We start from the raw sequence: 24,949 nt of genomic DNA, 5'->3' as shown, positions 1-24,949 counted from the left end.
TACATACTACAAAAACCTCCCCACTTTATTCAAATCACACTAAATTAAATTCATTCTCCTCTTTTAGTCCTACTCTTCTCCTAAACACAAAACAAATATAATTCAGTAATAAAGTTATCTCTTATTTGAGATTAAGTAGAGATGGACCATGGTTCGATGAATGGAATGAACATGGCACCATCGTCGAATTCGACAAATTCGACGATGGGTGCCATGGGTCATAAGAAGATGATGATGCACATGACATTTTATTGGGGAAAAAACGCTTTGATTTTATTCAATGGATGGCCTGGGACCCACACTGGCATGTACGTTCTTTCTCTAATATTTGTATTCTTAATGGCTTTTTCTGTTGAGGGTTTCTCGCGTTCTCGCTTTGCTAAGGATAATGGACGAAACGTCGTCGTTTCGGGTGTTATGCTTACACTTCTTCATACCGTACGAATGGGGTTGGCTTACTTGGTTATGCTTGCTGTTATGTCGTTCAATGCTGGGGTTTTTATTGCTGCTATTGCGGGTCATGCTATCGGGTTCTTCGTTTTCGGTACTCGGGTTTTTATTAAGGGTTCTCAGGATCCCGGGAAAACTTCGGATCTTCCTCCCATGAGTTGCTGACGATTTATCATTGTCGATTTTGTCTACAAAGGTAGACGAGATTTGATTTCATATCTTGAGTATTATATGGAGTTAGAATTATTCGTTTTTAAAGAGTGCTCGTAGGTAAAAAGAGGCTTGAAGGGCATTTTGGCTATCAAAAATAAAAAAGGAATGAATTATGATTTTGGCTTTTCAACAATTTCAAGAGTACTTAAACTGTACTACGTATTACATAATCATGATTTGCAACAATCATACTTTATACATAATCATGATTTGCAATAATTATATGCATATTACTGCGTGTGGAGTATTTTCCTAATTTGTTAGCCTTTTGTTCATAAAACAGTCTATGAAACCAAAGAATATACTACCTCAGTTAATTATTATTTGCAACAAATGAATATTTTATATCTCACAAATCATAACCCTTTATTGCAAATAATAATAGTTAACAGAGGTAGTAAAAAAAATTGCTATTTCAAAATGGAGTATAAAAAAGAACGAATAAAGTTCTATGTATTATATTAATAATATCAGTGTTGATGTATAACTTTGTTAGTTTGTTACATTTGTTATGGAAGATTGATTGAGAAACGATTGGTATAAAAATTGATTAATTAAAATGAAAGTTGGAAAAAGAGAACATAATCTTGTTTTATCATTTAGCCAATGAGATAAACCAATTATATGTAATTCGATATTATAATTGATAATACGAGTGGCATCGTAAATATCGGATGAAATGAGAATAATGCGGAATTTGTTGGGAAGTGAGAGTAATGAAGTGACATAGAAATGGGAGTACTATGAAAACGCCAAAGTATATTGAAAGCAATTGCCAACCTTTTCCTTTTATGTGAAGTTTGAAGGAGATTGATAGGAAATTCACGTGTGTATCATTTACGTGTGGCTCCCATTTGGTTGGATCTTTCTCAGAATTTTACTTCCTTATCTTATGGAAAAGATATATGCAGCCCTTAATCTATAAATTTTCAATTTAATACTAAAAAAAGAAGTATATTAAATGCTTATATGCAGCCCTAAGGGCTGCATATAACATTACCCTTATCTTATTTAGGGCCTATTCATATTTATTGAGTTTTATTGAACTAATTGAACCTGAAATAAAATGAATTGAATAGAGCTGAAATTAATATTTTATGAGAAAAAGGAAATTAAGAGCTGAACTGAACAGACTCTTAATCCGTATCTTATACGAAGTAATTGTTATATTTTGACAAATACTTGTATATGAAGTACACCTTGATGTGTAAATTAACTAAATTTTATAACTTTGATCATCTTTTATTGCTATATAACATAATTGACACACACTATAAGAACTTATCTAATGTTAATTTCCTTACCTTAAAAAAAAAATATATTGTTAAGGCCCTTCATCTTAAAAAAAATATAGAGAGCTTGGGTTGGGTGGACCTGTGAGGGGTTTTAACTTGTTAAGGCCCTTCATCTTTATAAAAATAAAAAAAAAAATAAAAAAAATAAGTTAAAGTCTTAAAAGTATTTTATTTTAATTTTTCTTTTTTTTTTTCTTTTTTTTTTTTTTTTTTTTTTTTTTTTTTTTTTTTTTAATTTTTAAGATCTATGCCAAAAACCATGTTGGGCCGCACAAAATTAATTAGCTATAGCCTGCCCCATTTAAGAGAAAATATTCACTTTTGTTAAGTTAGTATTGACTTTATAGTAGTTTATGGACAGGCATACTCATAGGGCAGGTTGGAACTCAAGAGGCAGGAGTAGTGCTGCAGAAGGCCCAACAAAAACAAAATTCCGTTGATTAAAAGAATTGGGCTATATATATGATTTATGGAACCCACCAAGGCCCAAAATTGATTTTGGTTACCCAATCCAAATGATAGTTCATTTCTCTTACAAGATAAATCAATTCTGTATGAAAGTCCTCAATCCTTGTTTCAATTTCTTGCAAATTTGGGAATTCCTTCATAGTTCAATACCATCACGCCATTTATTGATTCAAAATTCAAGAATGACCAATTTATCACATTGAAATTTGGCAGACTATCCACTATCGTAATGGGAGCGTGGGAGAAATGGTAAGGGAATTCCCATCTCAAAATTTCTCGAATTCTTACCACAACCTCAAAGTTGAGAACATAGTAGATTGACGATGAATTTAAATTAAAAAAAGAAGTAGATTACTCCCTCCGTTTTTAAATACTTGCTCCACTTTTCTCTTTCGGCCGTTTTAAAATACTTGCTCCATTTCCTAATTTGGAAAGCTTTTACAATATTTAATAAATTTCTCTCACATAGTGGACCTACCATGATCATATTTTATTAATTTCATATTCACTATCCTCCAATTCTCTCCACTACTTTTGTTTTTTTACCTTTTTTTATTCTTCCACTCACCCCCACTACCTTCATATTTTATTACTTTATCCAATTTCTCCTAAAATTCCGCGCATGGAGAAATGGAGCAAATATTTAAAAACGGAGGGAGTATTAATTAATTGTTACCACAACCTAAATTCTTTAATGGATTGATGATGAATCTAAATAAATTGATGATATTATTAATTAGGAAAGAATACTTGAATATACTCCACAAATAGTGATGATGCACCTTGAGGACCCTACCTAAAGAAGTAAAGACAAGTTCCTATTGCTAAAAAAAAATGTTAAAAATAACTGGTTCTAATTATCCAGCACGTTGCCAAGGCATCCAATGTCACATTTATCAAGTTGTCACCTTAATTGACTTGGCTCTTTCTACTTGTCCTTTTAACTCCTCACCATATATTATTGATTCTTTTAGTCGGCCTAATTTATTAGCCTATTTAAATTATTAATAAGAAGAAGCAGTTTTTGATTTCTACTTGCCCTTATCATTTTCTCCAACAACAACATCATCTTCTTGGTAAGTCAAACCTTTCAATTTTCTTGATCAAAACTTTATGTTATACGATATGATATAATATGATAGGTTTTTTTTATCTTAATTGCAGATTTATTGATCATATAATATAAAACTTGTACAAGAAATGGCTGAAGAAGGAAGGAGATTAGGAGTGGCATTGGATTTCTCAAAGGGAAGCAAAGCAGCACTAAAATGGGCAATTGATGGATTATTTAGAAAGGGTGACACGCTTATTGTTATACATGTTAAGCACTCTCAATCCTTAGAGTCTCGTAACCTTATTTGGTCCGACACCGGTTCACGTACGTCTCTCTTACTTTATTCACCTTTTATTTGTCGTAGCTAAATCGAGTTGATTATATTTTGGATCAAAATTGATTAACCAAAATTAAAATTAAAAATGGCAGCTTTGATACCACTTGCTGAATTTTGTGATCCTGAGGTGATGCATAGCTATGGAGTAGAGCGTGAGCCTGAGATTTTTGAATTGCTTGATGTCATATCCAAACAACTACAGGTTTTTATATTACAATTATCTATATTATATGCTTTTTGGGATTGTTTTTGTTTAATACTACCTCGTTCAATTTTACTTGCTCCATTTAATCAAATGAAAATAACGAGGAATTCGATTAAAAAATTGATAGGTAACTGTGCTTTGGAAAATCTACTGGGGAGATGCTAGGGAAAAAATTTGTGAAGCAGTTGGGAGCATGGAGCTGAGTACTTTGATCATGGGAAGCAGAGGCCTCGGTTCCATCCAAAGGTGATACCTTTTTTTCATATGATTTTTTCATTTGAATTAATATCTCTCATAATTGTGTAATTCAAAATTGTATATTATGTCAGAATCTAACGATATTTACATGACTAGATGATTGGTTTATCCTAATGTATAGTAAATCACAAAAGATTATTAAAGCGGAGTTTGTGAATAGTACTAAATTTCTATATGCCAACATTGTTGTGAAATGGATCGGAGTAGTATATTATTGATTTAAGCTGACTATGAAAGACTTTATTGAGGTTCGTTACATGTTCAAAGTCGTCTCTATAATTATATAGCCTTTTAGGTCTAGTGTTTACCTTGAAAATAAAGAAGGTTGGATTTCAACATTTGTGGTCTCAAGCATCTTTTGTTTCACGTAATATAACATTTCACGAACATTTAGTGATGTAAGCATAGCAATGTTTTACTCTGTAGTTATTTTACCAATTAAGCTAGCTGATATACACACGTATCTTTGGATGGTGATAATCTCGAGATCATGAACCGCTATTAATGGACGGTTTTGATGTGAACTACTCAGGGTACTGCTAGGGAGTGTCACAAACTACGTGCTAGAGCATGCAAGCTGCCCTGTGACAGTTGTAAAGGACTCGCGGCCATGAATATAATGCTGAAGAGTGAAGAATACCAACAACTTTGTAACATTATATTGAATATTGCTTATATTCTACTAGTACCACTCTTTTTATTGGGTGTGAATAATCTCTCTGTTTAGCATCACAATTGCATGAACAGAACAATCACTGCTGGTTTGAGCCTTTTGTTTTCTTGGAATTTTATGTGATTTTATTGTCAATTGATGTTGCAAATATTTTGCTTATCAATCACTTTGGTTTTATATGCAACTTTTGAGCAAGACTCTTTGTCGATGCATACATTAATACATTATGCTCCGTACTTAATAGGAGATATTTCTCATACACTCCCGCCCTTTGCTTTGTTACCTTCCTTTTTTTTTTCTCTCGAAAACCAACACATGTACGCTATATAAGTGTGAAAACAATTTTATAACATAAAATTTAGAGATTCGTATAAAATCACAAGGATCAAAACACTTCTTATATACGTATGATTCATTTTATTCTTCCTCATATGTAAGTCTTGATCTTAAAAGGAGGCGGGAAATACACGAAAGCTAAGGTAGATGCATAAGAGGGATCACAAACCTGAAGTAACGCTAATAGATCACTTAGTTTGATCAATTGTTGTCCTTGTTTGTTCCATGTGCTACTTCATAACGAGCTTTAATGTACACGAGATGTTTATGTTTTGGAGGTAAACATTCCTTGGCAATAGAAACATCATAAAATCTTTCAATCCAACTACATAAAATGGGGAAATTTTCTTGACTAATAAGTTCAATGCCAACAACTTCTTGCACCCTTTCAATCCAAAATGCCACAACATTAGCAACTATGTCCAAGTATCCAAGTTTATCTCCTCCAAAAAAACATTTATCCTTTAATTGACTTTCAAGAGTTTTTAGAAGCATACTAGCTTCCTTCTTTGTCTTCTCTTTTTCTTCTTCTTTGCTAAGGAAAGTCCTCCATACACTTGGCAATAGCTACAAACATGCAAATAAAATTTGGCAGCAAACTTTAATTTTGTTATTAAATTTTCATAAACTTACCAGCTAGATCCTTAGAAAATAACTACTTTTTAAAATAGAAGATATAAATTATATATTCTAGTAGTTTACAAAACCTAAAAGCTTATGTTCTAGTGAAAATTTTGTCATCGATCCTTCTTACAAGATATATACACGTACAAGACAAAAATCTACAACGTAACATATAATTACAGGAGTTGAAAACGATTACAAATTGACAACACATACAATGAATACGATGTTAAAAAGAACCGATGTCATTTTGTTAAAGAAGAAAATATATTAGAGAAACACATACATTTTTCATCTCTAAAAAGATCAAGGCTTCCTATAATGACCTCCTTTTGTAAATCTGTTCTAGTTTGTATACATGATATCGATTTCAATTTAAGGGTACCTATATTATATTATAGATACTTCCTCCGCCTACAATTATGTGCAACAAAGGGATATTATTTGTGAGATATAAAATATTCCTTTATTACACATAATGGTGGACGGATCCGAGAAGTATATAACTCACCTTTTGGAAAAAAAAAGTATATACTTGATGAAAAATAGAAAGAGTATATGAATGAATTACCTCATTATCAATGAATTTAGCCCAAAATCTAGCATGGGCTCTTTCATAGGGATCTTGTGGTAAAAGAGGATGATCTTTCCAAATTTCATCAATATACTCAAGAATAATTAAGGATTCAAGAATTGGCTTTTCATTGTGGACCAAAACAGGTATCATTTTGTGGACAGGGTTGTACTTAACAAGTAAACAACTCTTGTTAGAAAGATCTTCTTCCACATATTCAAAGGGTATATTTTTTAATTTTAGGGCTAATTCTATCCTACGGCTATAAGGGCTTGACCAAACACCAGATAGGATGAGAGAGAGAGAGAGTCCTAGTGAGAGAGTGAAACCAAGCACTTCGAAAAAGCCACCGGATCCACCACCTCCTCCAACTCCACCAAACACCACTTCACCCCACCACCCACCTCTCCTCCCTCTCCCCCTCCCCAAATCTGCCGTCAAGAACTCCCACCCTTCCTTCCCCACACCAACTCCCCCAAAACAACCCACCACCACGCACCCCTTCTCCTTCAAAAAAGCACTTCAATTGGGTGGTAGTACGAACCCCTTGCAGGCCTTGTCCACCCTCCCAGCCTCCTCACCCCCCTCAAATTTCGATGAAACAAAAGAGGTTTTTCTTCCAATTACCCAGGAAGAATATAGTTCCCTTTGCCAACCATGGATTAATGCAATTATATCCAAACCTCATGGAAAATCCTTCTCCACTGAATACCTTGTGCAAACTCTGCCTCGCATATGGAAACCAAAGGCAAAGGTACTATCCTTTCCAATTGGGAAGGGATTCTTCATATCTAAATTTGAAGACGCGGCAGACATGGGAAAAGTCCTGTCAGGCGGACCTTGGTTCATTAATGGTACCTTCTTACATGTTCAGAAATGGAGAGCAGGGTTTAAACCCTCAGAGGAGAAGATCAACCGCATTCCAATTTGGGTCGAGCTCCCGGAGCTACCTATTGAATTCATGAATGACTGCATACTTAGGAAAATAGGGAACTCACTGGGAGTTTTCATTCGAGCCACTACCAGAAAATTAGAGCAGGGCAACCTCAGATATGCCCGAATCCTGGTAATGATGGATTACGAAAAACAGAGGAAGGACGGACTGTGGATAGGAGGATTCAAACAGAGATTGATTTACTTGGATCAAATCTCAAGGAGAAACCAGGGTCAGCACTCCACGGACATCAAACTAACGGATACAATGGCCGGAAATACCATTCCGGCAACAACGAAATCGCCGATGCAGGAACATCAAAAAGTTTGGCGCCAAATACAGAATAGGGGGGTAATATCCACCGGTAATTTGGCTTCCAAAAATCAAAAAGTAAACACGTGGGGCCCACACTCATCCAAAAATACGGAAAATCAATTTGAGATTTTATCTCAACTTGTGGGGCCCGAGGAAACTATAAATCCCACCAAAAATGACAGTTTGCCTTCTAATTCCTTACCTTCTCCCAACTTGTCACTTCAACTTCCCTGCAACACTCAACAACAGCTAACCCCTACCTCTCGCCGCCCTTCCCCCTCCTGTCTCATCACCAATTTTTCCTCCTTTCCCATAAAAAATTTTAAAATGACTATTTCCGAGAAACCCTTTACCCTTCTTTTATCCATCCCCTTTCACTATCTACCACTCCTCCCACCTTACCACCACTGCCATCCATCACAAGAAAACCAAAACAGCGACCATGGCAAGCATGTCTCTCCCAGACTACTTGAACAAGCTCATCAATTTAGACCCGGACGAGCTAGCGGATCAGGGAGGCTTCCTGAGACCTCCGATCATGCCCCCTTCGATTGTCCATCTTCAACCATCGCAGGACAGGAACATTATCACCAAGACGAAGCCGGTGATAACCTTCCCGGAGACAATGCTCAACCTAATGTCCTTCTACGCTCAAGGCCTGTTCGGGGAATGGCATGCGATCTCGCCGACGAGCATCAGGGGGCTTCTCCTAAGCCCGGAAGATCAGTCCCCCCTCTACTCCAACCTGCGAATGGCGTCCCCGGACAATCCTTTTTACCTTGTTCCAGCACATGTCCCCTCCCTGTCGGATGTCTCCATCATCAGCGAACCACTCGGGATACTATTCAAATGGTGGATGGAAAAACTGAACAAGGAAGGCTCACTAATGGCGGTACCATGGGAATTACAATTCATACTAGACCCGGTTCCCGTTCTTCCGAGCGTAAGAAAAGCGTTGTCGATTACCGACGACTTGCTGGTGCTTCAATCAGTGTCAGGCACAAACAACGTCAAACTCATGCACCTTGCACAGGAAGCCCAACAACTTCATCTCTCAGTGGGGTGGGGGAAACAAAAAGGGAAAGAGACCCAAATGTCGGGAATCAAGATAAAAAAGAACACCACCTCCATGTTCAGTCCGTTTCTGAGCAAATATGTCGACCTCAACACTCAGATTGCCTACCCCACGAGGAAGGAACTATCAAAGCTCCCCCACATGAAACCCGGAATGTCGATCCTACTATGGAATGCTAGGGGGATAGCCCGTGATGGCTTTAAACTCAACATCCGTTGCTTGATTAGGGATCACAACCCTGATATCATCATCCTAACCGAAACTAAAGTGCCAAAAATCAGCTGTGAACACATACTCTCAATCCTACCCTATAACTCCTTCGAGGTGGTGGATCCAATTGGCTACTCCGGAGGCATCCTCATTCTGTGGAACTCTGGTTTCAACTCTCTCCATGTTGTGAGTAAAGAACCACGTGCAATTCATGCTGTGGTACAGGTAAATTCAAAACACAAATTCTTTCTTTCTGCAATCTATGCTTCTACTTCTTTTAATGCTAGATTGGAAATGTGGGAGTCTTTGAAAAAGATGAGTGAATCTATGTCCTTACCTTGGCTTGTATGTGGTGACTTTAATGAATTATGTTATCAACATGAAAAATGGGGGGGCAATCTTCATCCCTTGCATCAAATGAGTGCCTTTAATGATACCATTGAACACTGCAATCTTGTAGACTTGGGGTATGTGGGGCACAAATTTACTTGGTTCAACAAACAAAAAAGAAATCCAATCTTAGAGAGATTAGATAGATTTTTGGCTACTGCTGACTGGGTTCAAATGCACCCTCAGAATGTTGTTAGAAATCTCCCTAGACTTTCCTCTGATCATAACCCCTTGTTACTGACTCTCACAGCAACACAAATTTTCCCTGGTGAGAAACCATTCAGATTTGAACCTCTCTGGTTAACTGACTTAGATTTCATTTCCTTTGTCCAACATAATTGGCCCTCTTACTTGGGAGATCTCCACAGCAAGCTGCACATGCTCACTGCAGATTTACAGACCTGGAGTAAAAATCACCCTATGAATTTCAGAAGCCAAATTAAAAGAATAAATGCTAGACTAAATGGAGTCCAACTAGCTTACCAATCAAATCCCTCTAACCCCTTCCTGTTTGACCTTGAGAGTAGCCTACAGAAACTTCTGAGTGAAACACTTGACCAGGAACAACTTTACTGGGCTACTAGAGCTAGAACTGACTGGCTGTCACAAGGAGATAGAAACACTAGGTTCTTCCATTGCTCAGCAACTATTAGGGACAGAAGGAACAAAATTCATGCCTTGAAAAATGATGTAGGGGATTGGATCACTGACCCTGGTCATATTCACTCGCATATTCTTGCTCACTTCATAAAACTCTTCTCTTCTGAGCCCTGTTCTGTCCCCTCCACCCCACACTCTTCTGGTAGTATACACTGTGCAGGGCCTTCCTCCCTGCCTGAAATCCAGGAGGCCATGTTCTCTATTGGAGCTCTCAAGGCTCCTGGAATTGATGGTTTCCATGCCTCATTTTTCCACTCCTCTTGGCCCTTTATTCATCAGGACTGCTTGTCATTAATAAACTCTATCTTCTCCTCCAAACAAATCCCACCAGAAATAAACAAAACAGTTGTTTGCCTCATTCCCAAGGTGCTTTCTCCATGTAAAATCACTAGCTTTAGACCCATTAGCCTTGTCAATACCTCTTACAAACTTTTGTCAAAAATTCTGGTTAACAGAATTAGACCTCACCTGTATTCAATAATTTCTCCAAACCAGAACAGTTTCCTAAAAGGGAGGGGGACAGAGGTAAATTACATAATTGCCTCTGAAGTCTTACACTCTATGAGGAAAAAAAGAGGTTCTAGAGGTCTTTTTGCTTTGAAACTAGACTTGGAGAAAGCCTATGATAGGCTTGAGTGGAGTTTCATAAGGCACTGCCTTCTCTTTTTCAACTTCTCACCTGAGACTGTACACCTTATCATGTCCTGCATCTCTTCTGTCTCTTCCCAAATTCTCATAAATGGTAAGCTCTCTTCCCCCTTCCACCCATCTAGAGGGATTAGACAAGGTGACCCCCTATCCCCTTACATTTTCATCCTTTGTCTTGAGTTCTTATCCAGACAGATCCATGATCAATGCAACCTGAATAAATGGAAACCATTTAGATTTAGAGGGGGCCAGACCTCAATCTCTCACCTCCTTTTTGCTGATGATGTCCTACTCTTTGGGGTTGCTGATAGCAAAACACTAAAATCCCTGAGTGACACCCTCAAACATTTTTGTTCCATCTCTGGTCAGAAGATAAATGAACAGAAGAGCCAAATTTATTTTTCTACTAACACCCCCATCCACATGATTGATGATTTTGAACAAACCCTAAATGTTACTAGATCTGCAGACTTAGGCATTTACCTAGGTTACCCCCTGTCTGAGAAAAAGCCAACTAGGAGGCAACTAAATGGCCTTATTGAAAAAATTGGGAAGAAGTTAGCCTCCTGGAAAGCAAAGACACTGTCAAGGGGGGGAAGACTCACTCTTCTCCAGTCCACTTTGTTCTCTATCCCCAGGTACCAAATGAACTGTGTAAAATTACCAAAGTGCATCCTAAATAAGCTTGACTCCATATGCTCAAACTTTCTCTGGGGGGGGGATATCACTAGAAAGAGGATAACTTGGATAGCTTGGAATTTTGTCTGTCAACCTAAGGAGAGGGGTGGGCTGGGATTCCTGAAATTTTCAGACCTTAATCTCATTAGCCTTGCTAGACTGTGCTGGATGGTGGATACCAGATCAAATTGGGCTGGAAAACTCCTTTTTGAGAAGTATGTAAAAAACAAACCCAACCCAACCCCTTTTAACAAAGGCTCCCACATTTGGTCTGCCATAGGAAAAGGATGGGAGCTCTTCAAACATAGTTTGATGTGGGAACCTGGGAATGGAGAGAAAATCACTTTTTGGGAAGATAAGTGGCTACATCATGAGACTCCAAGAACTTTGATTGTGGGACCTTTAACACTCTCTTCACAATATAAATCCCTCAGTGCAATACTTAGTGATAGAGAACAGTTAGAAGGTGAGCTAGGCTTTGTATTTCCAGAGGATATCAGGGCTCGAATTAACAGTGTTCAATTATCTGACTGTGAAGATTTTAATTTCACAAGTTGGACAAAAAGAGGGAAGTTTGATAGTGCTGCTGCAAAGGCTTGGATAATAAACTCAGATCTTACCACCCCTTGCATTGAGTACCATTGGAGATGTGTATGGGAGGTGCATACCCTGCCTAAAATCAAACTGTTCCTATGGCAACTGTTATGGGATAGACTTCCCACTGCAAGGAACTTGTATAATAGACACTGCAAACCCACACCATATTGTGCTTTTTGCCCTGCAAACATTGAAACCCTTACCCATTTGTTCATTGACTGCCCAAGAGCTATGGAATTCTGGACTGAGCTTAAGCCACCTCCCTCTACATTTGACTCACAGCTAGATACCTTCCCAAATTGGCTATCTAGGAACCTGAAAGACAAACTTCTAAGCCACCACAATATCCCTTGGCACATCACCTTCACCTTTGCTTTGTGGTTCATCTGGAAGAGGAGAAACTCCTGGATATTCTCACACTCAAATTCCCCTGTTCAAAAATCTACATCCCAATGCACTTGGGCTGCTGCTGAATGGTACTTTTCCAGTGTTAGTTCAGCCAGAACAGAGCCTAAGCCTATTGCCTGGGATCCCCCCCCCCCAAAACTTCATTAAAATAAATGTGGATGCATCATACATCAACCACTCCAAACAAGTGGGCTGTGCAGGTGTTGCTAGAGATGACAAGGGTATATGGATAGAAGGTTTCAAATGGAAAGGTTTCTCACCTTCAGCACAAGATGCAGAACTACAGGCAATCTCCCTTGCATTAAAATGGATCAGGAACAATGGATGGGATAGATGCCAAATTGAAACAGACTGCAGGAACATAGTGCTTGATCTAAATGACACAAGCAATAGTGTCCTAACCCCACCATTGCTTGAATGCAGGGCGCAGCTTCTTCAACTGCCTGAGGTCCAACTATACTATGGAGAAAGAGGGAAGAACAGAGTTGCTGACATCATGGCAAAGGAGGCACGGAAGGAGGCAACTGAACGGAACCAGCTTTTTGTTTTACAAAGTCCCCCTCCTTATTGTATAAACTACCTAGATTCTGACTGTATCTCTCTAGATGATCGTGCTTCTGATCAGACTGTACTTTTGTTCTCTCACAGTGAGAGATCGCCTTTTGTAAACTTAACTACCTCCTTAATTATTAACTAAGTTCCTTTTCTACCTCAAAAAAAAAAAAAAAAAAAAAAAACACCAAATAACTTCACTTTCATTTTCACTTCTACTTCTTCCCCCATTTTTAATTTAACTTCTTGCTCCTAACAAATGGTTGAACACTATATGTTATTCTAACCTACCTAGTACAATAATTCTCTCTTTTTATAGCCAATTGTCAAGATTCTTTTAATTGATGGAATTTGTCATCATCATGGATGTATTTAAGATTTTCAATAGGTGATAAGAAATGTTTTTTTAATCAGTTGTCACATCCTTATCTTTTACATTCACAAAAACATACCAAAGTAGTGGAAATGACTTCATAAGTTCATATAATGTATTTTGTTACTACCGTTTAAAAAAGAGTTTTTGAATATATGATGATCTGTATCTAGCTAGTTGCAATTTGTTCAATAATAGTTCATGCATCGATCACTTGATTCTTATATATCCCTAATGAGTAACGAGTCATTTTAGGAGATACTTGTATATATAAAATGCGAGATATAATAAACTTCTTGTGTCTCATAATTTATTTCAGTCTTAATAAGAAATATTATTATTTCACAAAAATCATCTTTGGTTATTACACTTGTGACTCCAATTCTTAAAAAAAAAAGTATATATAATTAATTAAATTGCTATTAAAAACTTTTTATAAGGCAACAAAATGGTCTAAACACAACTTGATCAATCACTTTAATTAGACAAACTTTTAAATAAATCGGATGTACAATAAAATATTGTATATCAGTTATAAAGGTACCTTAAAATGAGCAAAAGTTGCAATAAAAGTTACCCTGACATAAATAAAAGTTACAAAATATTTATGCTTCATTGATAAAAATTATCCAAAAAATTGTAAAAGTGATCCCGATGTACAGTAAATTATTATATGCTGGATGTATACAAAAATTACTCATTTAATTACTAGATAACAAAGAAAAACCTAATTTTGATGTCTTGCAGACAAATGGGATATGCACTGATGATTCAAATCAATAGTGGGCACGATCATTGTGAAGATGCATTATTAGCTTATGTTTCTTAAAAAGAAGTTGAAAATCTCGACTTTAAACTTCAATAATGTATAGTGTGCACTTAGAAACATGGACATGATACGATTGCCAATATCCATCATCGGAAAGTACGGCTCTTATTGACTGTTGTTTTAGTTAGTTGGATATATCATTGATTAGTAAGACTAATTTAACCTAGCTAGCTAGTTAATGGAATATGTATCATTGAATAGTACTATGTTTTCCAATTCTATTGGGGGTAAAGATGCTGAAAAGACATTGTTCGGTCTATCTGGGTGTATGTAAGAAATTTTACTCGGATGTATGTAAGAAATTGTATGCACGATATATCAGGTACATAAGAGTCATGAACAATTACAAAAAATAATACAGTACATTGTACAAAATAACATGAATTTCAATTGATTGATATCATCAAAGCTTTTCATTTGAAAACACTAGCAATCAAGCTATTTATCTTTAAATTCACTCGTCAAGCACATACTTCGTACTACTTCCGTTTAATATTTTTTTGCAACTTTGCAATATTTTATATTTCACAAATAATACCCCGAAGTTGCTAAGAATACGGAACAGAGGTAGAATTTTGAATGAATTTAATTTTGCTTTGAATTATTAATGATTAGATAAAGAAAGTTAAGTATTTCAATCAAACTAGACAATCCAGTCGTTGTAGTATAGTGGTAAGTATTTCCGCCTGTCACGCGGATGACCCGGGTTCGATCCCCGGCAACGGCGCAATTCATATATATATGTAATTTTTGGACTCCCCTTAAAAACTAAGGAAATATTTTGTGCAAGTCATATTCTCAGGTTGTTGCTTGGACGTTTCTCCACAGTCATCATCACCAACCACCAAAATATTGCATCTTCTCAAACAATTATAAAAAAAAATTCTCCATTTTATTCGTCACTTTACAAACTATTTCTCCTAAAAAGCTAGCAACATAAACATTATAATGGAGAATAATAGCATAACTAACCATAAAAGTTCTACCACAACACCCATTCATATAATGGCCCTAGACGGTATTGTAAATGTAAACTCCTTGTTCACCTTAGCCCTCTTCTTAGGCATTGTTAACGCCGATCCTAGTAATCCGTCTTACACTCTTGTTAGCAAAAACAATGGATCATCTTCATGCTTAGCACCCTCCTTTGTCGCGGAGGATCTCATTGCTTACCATGTCTACTCCTTTTCCTCATTTCTATTCTCAAGTCTCATGGCCTCAGCCCTCAAACAAGCCATCAAAACAAGTGGTGGCGGTGAAGGAGGTCAAGCAACTAGGCCGACTAATGTGATGGTGGTTCATGTCAATAGTGTGGTGTTAAGGATTGGGATATTGGCTTGTGCTTGTGGTTCAGTGTTTGGTTGTGTTTTCTTAATGTTGGGTTTGGTCAATTTGGTTCAAATCAAGCTCGGTGTCTTGGCTTGTCGCGATTTTTATACTTTGGCTGCCTGCGTACCTCTTCTTGTGTTAGTCCCCTTGGCTCTTGTTCTTTATATATGTATCATCTTGCATGCTTCTACTTCTTGAAAAACAAACTAAAATAACATAACTAGGAGGGAACAAAACGTGACAAAGCCACACCTACGACATCATCATGTATCAAGTTTATTATACTTCTACTTCTTGAATCTTATCATCAAATAACAACTTAGTTATCAAAATATCAAGTTTATTATACCAGTAGCTATGTTTTTCATATCATGCCTTTGACAAAAGAAGCTTTGGGCCCATCTAACCAATTTGTTTGTGAATAGCCCATTTTTGATAGATTTGGCATACATTTTCTTGGATCGAATTTGACTTGGGTCACAACAGACATACGTGTGGTTAACTAGTTTTCAAAATATGGTAATTTAAAGAGATTATAGGTCGAACTAAAACATGTTAGATAATACTTCGTACTTACTACATATCGAGTTCATATATAATAAGGCCTCTTGACGGTTACTACAGTTTACATATACAAGCACCCTTTTCCTTAAGGAAAACAGGTTCATAGTAATTAGTAACTCATCAGTTGGGAAGTTCAGTAGATGACATAAAACGAGCATCATTCCCAACCATCACTTCCCTAATATAATGCCATGGACAGGATCCTTGATTAAGAAAACATATGTATACATGAAGAAAATTTCGTCGTTTCGAATTCTCGTTTAAAGCCATAGTTCGATCCCCTTGGAGGAACTTTTATCCATGGATTTGCAAATTTGCTTATTCTTCATTTATATTATGCTAATAAACCACAACCGAGCATGCTAGAATGTTTGATAATAATAAGCAGATTTCCTGCAAAATGATAGCAGAATTGAACTTAATTAGCCACATTCAAACTCAAAAGCCTACAATACAACGAAATATCCTATAAGTAATTTCAATTCAGTAAAAATAATACTCGTATCGGTTTAGAAAAATAAGGTGATGAAAAAACATGACCTAAAACAATTCCCAAAATACCGCCCTCTAAATCTTGTAAAGGCTCAATCTACTAGTAATTCTTTTTTAAAGATTAGGTCAAGTCATTCTGTTTTTTTCCTCATTTGATAGTCAATAATTTTACCATAAAGTTAAAAAAACCATATCTTATACACATTTTTGTTACGTACCTTAAACCATAATATTCACACAGTACGTCCTAGTTGGCCTGCAGATAGATTCTAGTAATAAAGCGATCCTTGCCACCAATTTCCTCTTGAAGCACCACTTGGATCATCTTCTCCACCATCTTTCTTGTACTAATAATCAACAATTAAACTAATTAATATTCGTTATTCATAATTAACCAAGATTAAAAGTTGTACATTAATGTTGTTACAAGGATATATTCTTTAGCATGGAGACTTACTGTAGGGTATGTAGTCGGATTTTGATTAGTAGGTGGTTTCGAATACATGTCACGGCCACCATAGTAAAGTGAGGAGCTAAGGTAACATGGTTCTCCTCCCTCTTGCTGGTAAATCGTGCTTCGTTCTTTATTAGCCGAGCAACCATAAGCTGTATCGCCGTGTTTGTACGTGTTATCTAAATAAAACAACAAAGTAACATAAGTATGGAATACTTGCTTGACCTAATAATACACATAGTTACTCCATATCGAGTAACATATTGAAAAGTCTAATCATAATCAACTAGTATCTTAAATAACACGTTTCATTGTAACCGAATATTTTAGAAAGCACATTTGTAGTGTAAGTATTAATTTCGAATAGCAATAATATAGTTATTAAAACTTAGAATTGAAAAAGTATGACCAAGCTAACATAAATTTAGTTGACAACAAAATGTTTAAAAATCTTATCTAGTTTTGAGTCATATAAGGAATAATTTGACTATTTTATTGCAACTTGTTAAGAGAAGTAGTGCTACAACTTTAGAAGTGTAACTCCAAAGGTGACAAAACTTTCTATTGTTAGTTGCAATCTATAGGCAAGTTGTAGGATATTCCTAGGATTTTTATTTTTTGGATAGTTGCAAAAAATGTCAGAAAGAAATATAAAAAATATAACTTATGATTATATATTTTGGATAAATTTATGGATTAAATTATTTTGGAAAGTTATAATACCTTGTTTAGCATTCCATGGCTGATTTCCAGAAGGCTCCTGCCATGATCCTCTGTTTTCTGAATAGCCTGAATTTCTTCCTGTACCCTGTAAATTAATTATCATAAAAAAATCATTAATAAAGGTTTTAAATAAAAGTCAACATCAAATTCTTATTTATTTAAGGAATTGAAGAAGTTTAAAGAAGAAAAAAACAGAGGAAAACAGGGGAGGTGGGTTTTTTGTATTAATATTTTTCATTTTTGAACTATTCAAAAAGTAATTTTTAAAAAAGAAAAAGAATAATCATTAGCTATTAATAAGTCGAATTAATTTTTTTTTTGTGATTTATTTATGATTTTATGCAAATATTGATACAGTAATTCTAGTCAAGTAATTAATAAAACAGAGGAAAACAGGGGTAAAAGAGGTAATATACCTTAGGAGGGAAAATGGAGGCTAAAACATCATTGGATGATGAAGATTCTTGAGGCCCAAAAAGCTGAGAAGTCAGAGATGAAGATGAACTTATTTGTGGTTTCTTATTATCCATTTTTTTTTTTAATTTTTATTTGTGTTTAGAAAAGTTTTGTGGGTTATTAGTAATAGGAAGAAGTTAGGTATTTGAAAAAGAAATGTAAAAAATCTATAAAACAAAAACCAACAAAACTAACCCACAATTGCAAAAATACAAAATAAGTAGTGGTACTAAACTTTAAGAAGTAGGCAAATTAAAGGAAAATGGAAGCCAAAAATAGGGTAAGTGAAAGAGACAATACACGTGAAATAGTGTTTATGATGATAACTAAAAGGATATGTTAGGAAGGAAGGGGGGTCAGAGCTCAGAAGAGAAGAGGAAGGCACTTAAATTGAATCCTAACCGTGGCGCACCGTCAATTTATAAGGACTTCGGATGAGAAGAAATTTGATTGAGGGGGCCATAGATGGTAAGGTGCCCCTCCATGTCATCAAAAGGTTATTGAAACTTTCTTGTTATTTGGTTGACATAAAAAAATATACCAGCTCTTTAAATCACTACATGTAAACTTAATTGAACGTTGACTCTTTCGTATGAATTTCAAGTATTTATTTATTTATTTTATTATGGAGTATAATTCTAGAATTGATTTTGGAAAAAGGTTTTTTTTTTTATTTTATTATTATTTATTTCATTTATTAATTTTAATGGAAGGAAAAAGACCATCTTTATTTCAAAGAAAAAAAAGATGATATATTGAAACGATGAAGAAGTACTTTTTTTAGCATTGATTAGTGTACGGAGATTATGAGAAGTGGTTAGTTGTGATTAAGAAATTAATTAAAAATGGACAGGGAAGGAAAGATGAAGTGAAAACTTTATGATATTATAGTTAAGTTTAGGAGAAATTATATGAAGTATTCAACAACATTAATTTAGGATCGTCCACCATCATTGACACAAACTTGACACTATGATGTAAATAACACAAAGATGTTCAATTCCTACACTAACAAAGTAACAATACAAGTTGGTTTCAAAAAAAAAAAAGTAACAATACAAGTTTGCCACTTGCAACACTGCGAAAAATAAAACTATGAAATTTAAATTTTTGGATAAACTTTTTATTTACAAAATACCACCATAAAGCTAAAAAAATATTTTTGACTTGACCCTCAAAAACCATAGAGTAGTAGTATTTGGTTGGCAAAGCGATGAGAAATTGAGGAATAAATTCAATTACTTTGTACAAGTTACAATTGGTGATTCGCTAATATATATTTATAGTGGTTTTGACAAAAAAATATACTACTAAGATTAAGATTTTATAAAAAATTGTTTAAAGTAATTAATTTTTTTGCAAAATAGATTGTACTGCGAATAAGATTATAAATTTTTTTTCCAAAAGTATTGTACGATATAAAGATATTTTTTTTGAAAATGTTCACCAATCTTAATACTATACATATTGTCCATACAAATAAATACTCTGTACTGTACATGCATGTTAGTTTTAGTTAATGATCAAAGTTTTAAAGACATTGATCTTCATATGTACGAATAAAGATTGAAGCATGGGAGCTAACAAGTATAGAATAAATGTTCAATTTCCCAAATGTGAACGTATCAAATGATCTATAAGAATGCATGCATGCATGAATTGAAGAAGATATGATTTTAATTTATGTTGTTGCTTTTTCCTCGTGGGATCAACAACTCTGATCTTCTCCCATCCTCATGAGTTATAATCTTTGGATTATTCCATTCTGAGCATCTAGGCAATTCAAAACGCATCTTTTGTATCATGTTTTTCTTCGAAAAACCATGGACTATACATAATCCATCCTTTTTTTGGCAACTTGTTTAGAAGGTAAAACAAGTGAGAATCAATTGTCAAACAAAGGTGATAATCGATTATGTCGAAATTAAAGAAGTGCAAGTAACAAAAGAAAAAAAAAAGTAGTGAGGTTGGATTAGACTAGCTACAATGTTGATTTTGATATGGTTTAATTTGTTATTCATATACTTGGTCTAGGCCTCTAGGGGACATTATTTTCATGCCCTGTCTTAGAAAACTACCATATATTCCTATCCTTCGCATAAAGTATATTTCCACGCGCTTTGCCCTAGTGAAAAGTATTATTTTGTCAGCAATATGAGCGTCAAATTTGTCTAAACTTTTTTTTATAAAAATCGGCATTTTATTCCAGATGTATGGTAAACTACAGGAAAGGGTTATGGTAGAGAGGGAGACGGCTAAGAGTAATCATAGCTAGGAGGAGATAAAGACGGGTACAAAAATGGTGGTATACTGGAATCTGATTAATTTTTTTTTTTTTTAAATTCCAAAAAATTATTATGGAATAGTATGTCGTAAAAGTAAACTTAGGCCAAATATAAAGTCGATTTGGTCCCTCATTTGAATCTCAAAATAAATAATAAAAATGAAAGTCATGCATGATTGACCTTTTTCCATTGACTTCTTATTATGATACATATTCTTGATAGAGGCCTAAAGGGGTGCTGTTTTAACAAACAAATTTTGGCCCGGCCCGTTGCATCTTGAGCATCTTTGTTGAGGTTTAATATCTCATTGAGTCGTAAATAATAAACAATTTGAAAGTTAAAAAGAATAATTATTTTAAACATGTCTAAATTAGATTCTTTTTTTAGCATCTAACATCCTACACTTATAAAAATAGAAAATAGTACCAACCCATTATATCAAATAGTTTAAGAAAATAAAAGAAAATTTCAAAGATAAGATGTAAATGAAATAATCACTAAATAGTACTATTATTATACTGTGCATCATTACATTTAAAAACTCATACTACAAACCTATTACAATTTAAGAGTTCGCAATCAAATATGTTGTGAGAGATATAATATTTGATCTTTTAGGAGGAGTTCTATTCATCACATATAAGTTAACATGGTTCATTTTCATTCTAATAAAAATCGAGTAATCTTGTATGTAAAACTTATATGTTAATCACTTTGCATTGTGTCATACTTTAATACGAGACAACTAGTTTCAACTGACATGCATGCTTTCATTAATATATAGGGAATAATAAAGGCCATTTTTTAAATGTGAGCAAAAGTAGGAGATGATAATTTTTGATTTGATTAGATTTCTAAGAAACAAGGATCAAAAAGAAGGATCAAGATGAACCCAATAATATCCCAAGAGAGCTAGCATTGCAACTAATATAAAGATACCAATATTCGTCAAAGAATGTGTGTGTAAAGGAAGCTTTTATCTTAACTCTTAACAAAAGAATTGGCCACCTTATTGCATGAATAGAGACATATAGCATCTACTGTTAAGAGTTAATTAATTTAGTCAAGGTGTGAATGTCCACACTCCAATTTCTTCATTACATTTAATGTAGTAGCCAACCCTAATTGCCACCCTCTAAGGTTATAGCCCACAATGTAATAGTGGTTTTTACTACTATAAATAGCCATGTAATTTCACTTGTATGACGCACAAAATATTACCAAGAGTAATACATAAAAGTAGTAATACTTCTCTTATTACCTTCTTCTCTTAATCCTCTAATTTCTATATATTTCATAACACGTTATCAGCACCATCTTCAATCAGGTATACTTATACCGATTATCCAATTTTTACAAAGATTCAATTTCTTTCACAAAATATATTTTGAGGAGTATGCTCTATAGTTGCCCATATGGGATCCTCTATACCAGAAACTCACAATATATTTCTCCACAAAATTACTCCACATAATTAGCCATGTTGATTAAAAATGAGGATATCAATACATACCTTATTTATGATATTTAGTTTGGTAACTCTCATGCATGGTTATAGAAAGTAATATATAATTACTTTTGCATGTGGAAATATTTGTTGTATGCATGTTAATAGAGTAAATTTCATGGTCACACAAATCATGTTTATACTTACTTACTTGTGCATAATTACTAAAATGAAAAAAATGATGCAGCCTTTATATTTATTTAATTTTTAGATTACACACTTTTATGTTTCTTTCAGTTTTCGAACCCTTGACCTCATGAATAGATTAGGGTTCTCGGACCACTACGGCTTGCATCCCAGTGTGATACTTATTTACGTTTGTAAATATTAATAGTTTGATTACGATTATTTTACCAGTCTACTAGAACATTGTATGATATTTTTACAGTAGTGTAAAGCTGAAACGGATAATTTACCCCCCTATAAAAGGCGGATTACACCCCCTTATTTCACCATACAAACCTTATCCCCCCCTTAAACTTTACCCAAATTATCTCCTCTTTTTCTTCCTCCATCTACACCGGTCACACACCATGTTCCCCGTCGACAACCGACAACCACCACACCCCTTTACCTTTGAAGAAGATTTAAGGAAATTAAAACTATATTTAGTTTTAATTATGGCCCTAGTAGTTTTATTAATGGCAATGATGATTTTCATCATTTTACATAAGTAGCGCTCGGTTTTTCGACAAAGGGAATTCATGCATGTAATCTCCGTAGTACTTCAAGTTTTTTTGTCTTCTAGGTAGATTATAAGTGCATTTTGTTATACTAAATGTTCCTTTTGTCTTATCATTAATGTATGTCATTAATATTTTTATTATTATTGTTGTTGTTGTTGTTGTCGGTGATGTAGTGATAGTAGTAGTATTTATTGTTATTGTTATTATTATCATTGTTATTGTTATTATTGTTGTTGTCGTTACTAACGTAATTATCATGTTTAATTTTAGCTTAACTTTATGTACATCATAATAATAACCCAAGGGGGAGAAGCAAATATGTTTTAAATGGATTATTATTATGATTACAAATTGATTACTTTAATTATCACTTGCTTAATTGGCTTAATAATAATTACCTATTTGATTGTAGTTAAAATGGGAGACTTGATGAAAAGACAATTTGACGTATTAGACTTGTCTGGACATAATTATCTTGAATGGACAGTTGATGCCCAAATGAATTTAAAGGCTCAGGGATTGGAACATACAATCAAAGAAATTACCATCCCAGGAAACGAAAAAGATGCCCCTGCTCAAGTTAAAGTTCCAACTGATCAAGAGAAAGCAAAAGCTATAGTTCTCTTAAGGCATCATTTACATAACAGTTTAAAAACTGAGTATTTAATGGTGGAAAATCCCAAAGAACTATGGGATAGCCTGAAAGGAAGGTATGACCACCACAAAAGGGTACTCCTTCCTTCAGCACAGTTTGAATGGACAAACCTGAGATTTCAGGACTTTAAATCTGTCAGTGATTATAATTCATCACTATATAAAATCGTATCAATATTGAGATATTGTGATCAACCAGTCACTGAAGTGCAAATGATAGAGAAAACACTCTCTACATTCCATGCTAACAACATTGTATTGCAACAGCAATACCGTGAAAGAGGCTTTGCAAAATATTCTGAGCTTATTTCTACATTATTGGTTGCTGAAAAGAATAATGATCTTCTGTTGAAGAATCACAACCTAAGACCAACTGGGTCTCAAGCATTCAATGAAACAAATGCTGTAGAAAGCTCAAATCCACCTGAGACAAATGTTGCTCATAGAGGTGGACGTGGAAAATATAATAACCGTGGCAGAGGTCGTGGAAATTTCCGTGGACGTGGCCGTGGACGTGGTTATGGCCGTGGTAGAGGCCAATTTCCCCCTAGAAACAACACTCAAAGGGGGCATCAACAAGGAAACAAAAATCAAGCCACCATAAAAGGAAAAGACACATGTTATAGATGTGGCATGACTGGACATTGGGGACGTACTTGTCGTACGGCCAAACATCTGGTAGAACTATACCAGGCTTCCATTAAAGGGAAAGAAAAACATGCCGAAACAAATTATGTTAATGAAGAAAATGTCCCTGGAATTAGCCTTGATGTGTCTGATTTCCACATAGACAATGGTGAAGCTGGTGGTGAATTTATCTTTGGAGAGAATAATCATGTTTAGATAATTCATCAATTACTATGATATGTATTATGTTTTCATTATGTACTTTTCTTGTATGTTTTTTTTTTCATGTTCAAGTTATATACTTTTAATTTTTCATCATTAATAAAGTAAGTCCAGTTTAATTATCTTAAACTAATCTTATACTTATTATTTTATGAAGATATGGATCTGCCCGAAGTTGGTTCCAAATTTCAATGCCTTTTGGACAGTGGAACAACACACACTATTCTGAAGGATAGAAAATATTTTTTAAAGTTAAAATTATTTCAAGCAAATGTTAATACCATTTCTGGGTCAGCCAAGCTAATAGAAGGTTCTGGAAAAGCTTGCATAATACTCCCAAATGGAACAAAATTAATCATTAATGACGCTTTATATTCGAGTAAATCTCGAAGAAATCTTATAAGTTTTAAAGATGTGCGTCAAAATGGTTTTCATTTAGAAACAATGATAGTGGATCAAAAGGAATATTTATGCCTCACGGCAGAAAAACATGGCAAGAAACATGTGTATGAGAAATTGCCAGCATATTCTTCAGGGTTATATCATATAGATATACGACCAGTTGAAATAAATTCGATATCTAACCAGAAGTTAGATAATAAGAATCTGCTAAATTTATGGCATGATCGTTTGGGTCATCCTGGTACAGGAATGATGCACAAGATTATAGCAAATTCAGTAGGACATTCAATTAGGAATGTCAAAATCCCTCGATCAGATGAATTAACATGCTCTGCATGTTCACTTGGCAAATTAATAATAAGGCCATCTATGAACAAAATTGCTACTGAATC

General features: G+C 34.8%; 5 protein-coding genes, 1 non-coding gene and 1 pseudogene across 6 annotated transcripts; 5 read left to right on the top strand and 2 right to left on the bottom strand.

The window, feature by feature from the left end:
• Positions 1 to 141: 141 nt before the first annotated feature.
• On the top strand, positions 142 to 615 carry LOC145625540 (copper transporter 6 pseudogene; annotated as a pseudogene).
• Positions 616 to 3,345: 2,730 nt separating this feature from the next.
• On the top strand, positions 3,346 to 5,088 carry LOC145624599 (universal stress protein PHOS34-like). Its single transcript, XM_081677654.1, has 5 exons — positions 3,346 to 3,502; positions 3,591 to 3,804; positions 3,910 to 4,019; positions 4,150 to 4,268; positions 4,813 to 5,088. Exons 2-5 carry the CDS (start codon positions 3,627 to 3,629, stop codon positions 4,892 to 4,894), a joined length of 489 nt encoding a protein of 162 aa, XP_081533780.1. The 5' UTR covers positions 3,346 to 3,502; positions 3,591 to 3,626; the 3' UTR covers positions 4,895 to 5,088.
• A 236-nt stretch (positions 5,089 to 5,324) lies between these two features.
• Positions 5,325 to 13,296, bottom strand: LOC145624598 (glutathione S-transferase U7-like). Its single transcript, XM_081677653.1, has 3 exons — positions 13,145 to 13,296; positions 6,485 to 6,773; positions 5,325 to 5,856 (listed from the first exon to the last, which is right to left on the bottom strand). The coding sequence occupies exons 1-3, from the start codon at positions 13,183 to 13,185 to the stop codon at positions 5,491 to 5,493; spliced, it is 696 nt and encodes a 231-aa protein (XP_081533779.1). The 5' UTR covers positions 13,186 to 13,296; the 3' UTR covers positions 5,325 to 5,490.
• LOC145624597 (uncharacterized) lies at positions 6,788 to 13,114 on the top strand. Its single transcript, XM_081677652.1, has 2 exons — positions 6,788 to 9,246; positions 12,826 to 13,114. Exons 1-2 carry the CDS (start codon positions 8,179 to 8,181, stop codon positions 12,847 to 12,849), a joined length of 1,092 nt encoding a protein of 363 aa, XP_081533778.1. The 5' UTR covers positions 6,788 to 8,178; the 3' UTR covers positions 12,850 to 13,114.
• Positions 13,297 to 14,811: 1,515 nt separating the features above from the next.
• On the top strand, positions 14,812 to 14,883 carry TRNAD-GUC (transfer RNA aspartic acid (anticodon GUC)). Its single transcript has one exon. It is a non-coding gene; the product is annotated as a tRNA-Asp (tRNA).
• A 278-nt stretch (positions 14,884 to 15,161) lies between these two features.
• On the top strand, positions 15,162 to 15,683 carry LOC145625539 (uncharacterized). Its single transcript, XM_081678552.1, has one exon. The coding sequence runs from the start codon at positions 15,162 to 15,164 to the stop codon at positions 15,681 to 15,683; it is 522 nt and encodes a 173-aa protein (XP_081534678.1).
• A 335-nt stretch (positions 15,684 to 16,018) lies between these two features.
• Positions 16,019 to 18,565, bottom strand: LOC145624595 (uncharacterized). The gene is made up of 5 exons (XM_081677651.1): positions 18,135 to 18,565; positions 17,719 to 17,803; positions 16,999 to 17,174; positions 16,760 to 16,888; positions 16,019 to 16,442 (listed from the first exon to the last, which is right to left on the bottom strand). The coding sequence occupies exons 1-4, from the start codon at positions 18,246 to 18,248 to the stop codon at positions 16,811 to 16,813; spliced, it is 453 nt and encodes a 150-aa protein (XP_081533777.1). The 5' UTR covers positions 18,249 to 18,565; the 3' UTR covers positions 16,019 to 16,442; positions 16,760 to 16,810.
• Positions 18,566 to 24,949: the final 6,384 nt, after the last annotated feature.

The sequence above is a fragment of the Chenopodium album genome, chromosome 3, assembly GCF_948465745.1.
Source record: "Chenopodium album chromosome 3, dcCheAlbu1.1, whole genome shotgun sequence".
NCBI lineage: Eukaryota > Viridiplantae > Streptophyta > Magnoliopsida > Caryophyllales > Amaranthaceae > Chenopodium > Chenopodium album.
This window is presented reverse-complemented; position numbering and strand designations above follow the sequence as displayed.

Excerpts from the sequence above, each read along its gene's own strand:
- LOC145624599 (XM_081677654.1), top strand. The coding sequence starts at position 3,627 with ATGGCTGAAGAAGGAAGGAGATTAGGAGTGGCATTGGATTTCTCAAAG. Across the intron at positions 4,020-4,149 it reads TCATATCCAAACAACTACAG|GTAACTGTGCTTTGGAAAAT; the intron begins GTTTTTATATTA and ends AAAAATTGATAG. Across the intron at positions 4,269-4,812 it reads GGCCTCGGTTCCATCCAAAG|GGTACTGCTAGGGAGTGTCA; the intron begins GTGATACCTTTT and ends TGAACTACTCAG.
- LOC145624597 (XM_081677652.1), top strand. The coding sequence starts at position 8,179 with ATGGCAAGCATGTCTCTCCCAGACTACTTGAACAAGCTCATCAATTTA. Across the intron at positions 9,247-12,825 it reads CAATTCATGCTGTGGTACAG|GGCGCAGCTTCTTCAACTGC; the intron begins GTAAATTCAAAA and ends GCTTGAATGCAG.
- LOC145624598 (XM_081677653.1), bottom strand. The coding sequence starts at position 13,185 with ATGGGGGAAGAAGTAGAAGTGAAAATGAAAGTGAAGTTATT. Across the intron at positions 6,774-13,144 it reads AAAATGAAAGTGAAGTTATT|TGGTGTTTGGTCAAGCCCTT; the intron begins TGGTGTTTTTTT and ends TCTCATCCTATC. Across the intron at positions 5,857-6,484 it reads CTAAATTCATTGATAATGAG|CTATTGCCAAGTGTATGGAG; the intron begins GTAATTCATTCA and ends GCATGTTTGTAG.
- LOC145625539 (XM_081678552.1), top strand. The coding sequence starts at position 15,162 with ATGGCCCTAGACGGTATTGTAAATGTAAACTCCTTGTTCACCTTAGCC.
- LOC145624595 (XM_081677651.1), bottom strand. The coding sequence starts at position 18,248 with ATGGATAATAAGAAACCACAAATAAGTTCATCTTCATCTCTGACTTCT. Across the intron at positions 17,175-17,718 it reads GCCATGGAATGCTAAACAAG|ATAACACGTACAAACACGGC; the intron begins GTATTATAACTT and ends TGTTTTATTTAG. Across the intron at positions 16,889-16,998 it reads ATCCGACTACATACCCTACA|TACAAGAAAGATGGTGGAGA; the intron begins GTAAGTCTCCAT and ends GTTGATTATTAG.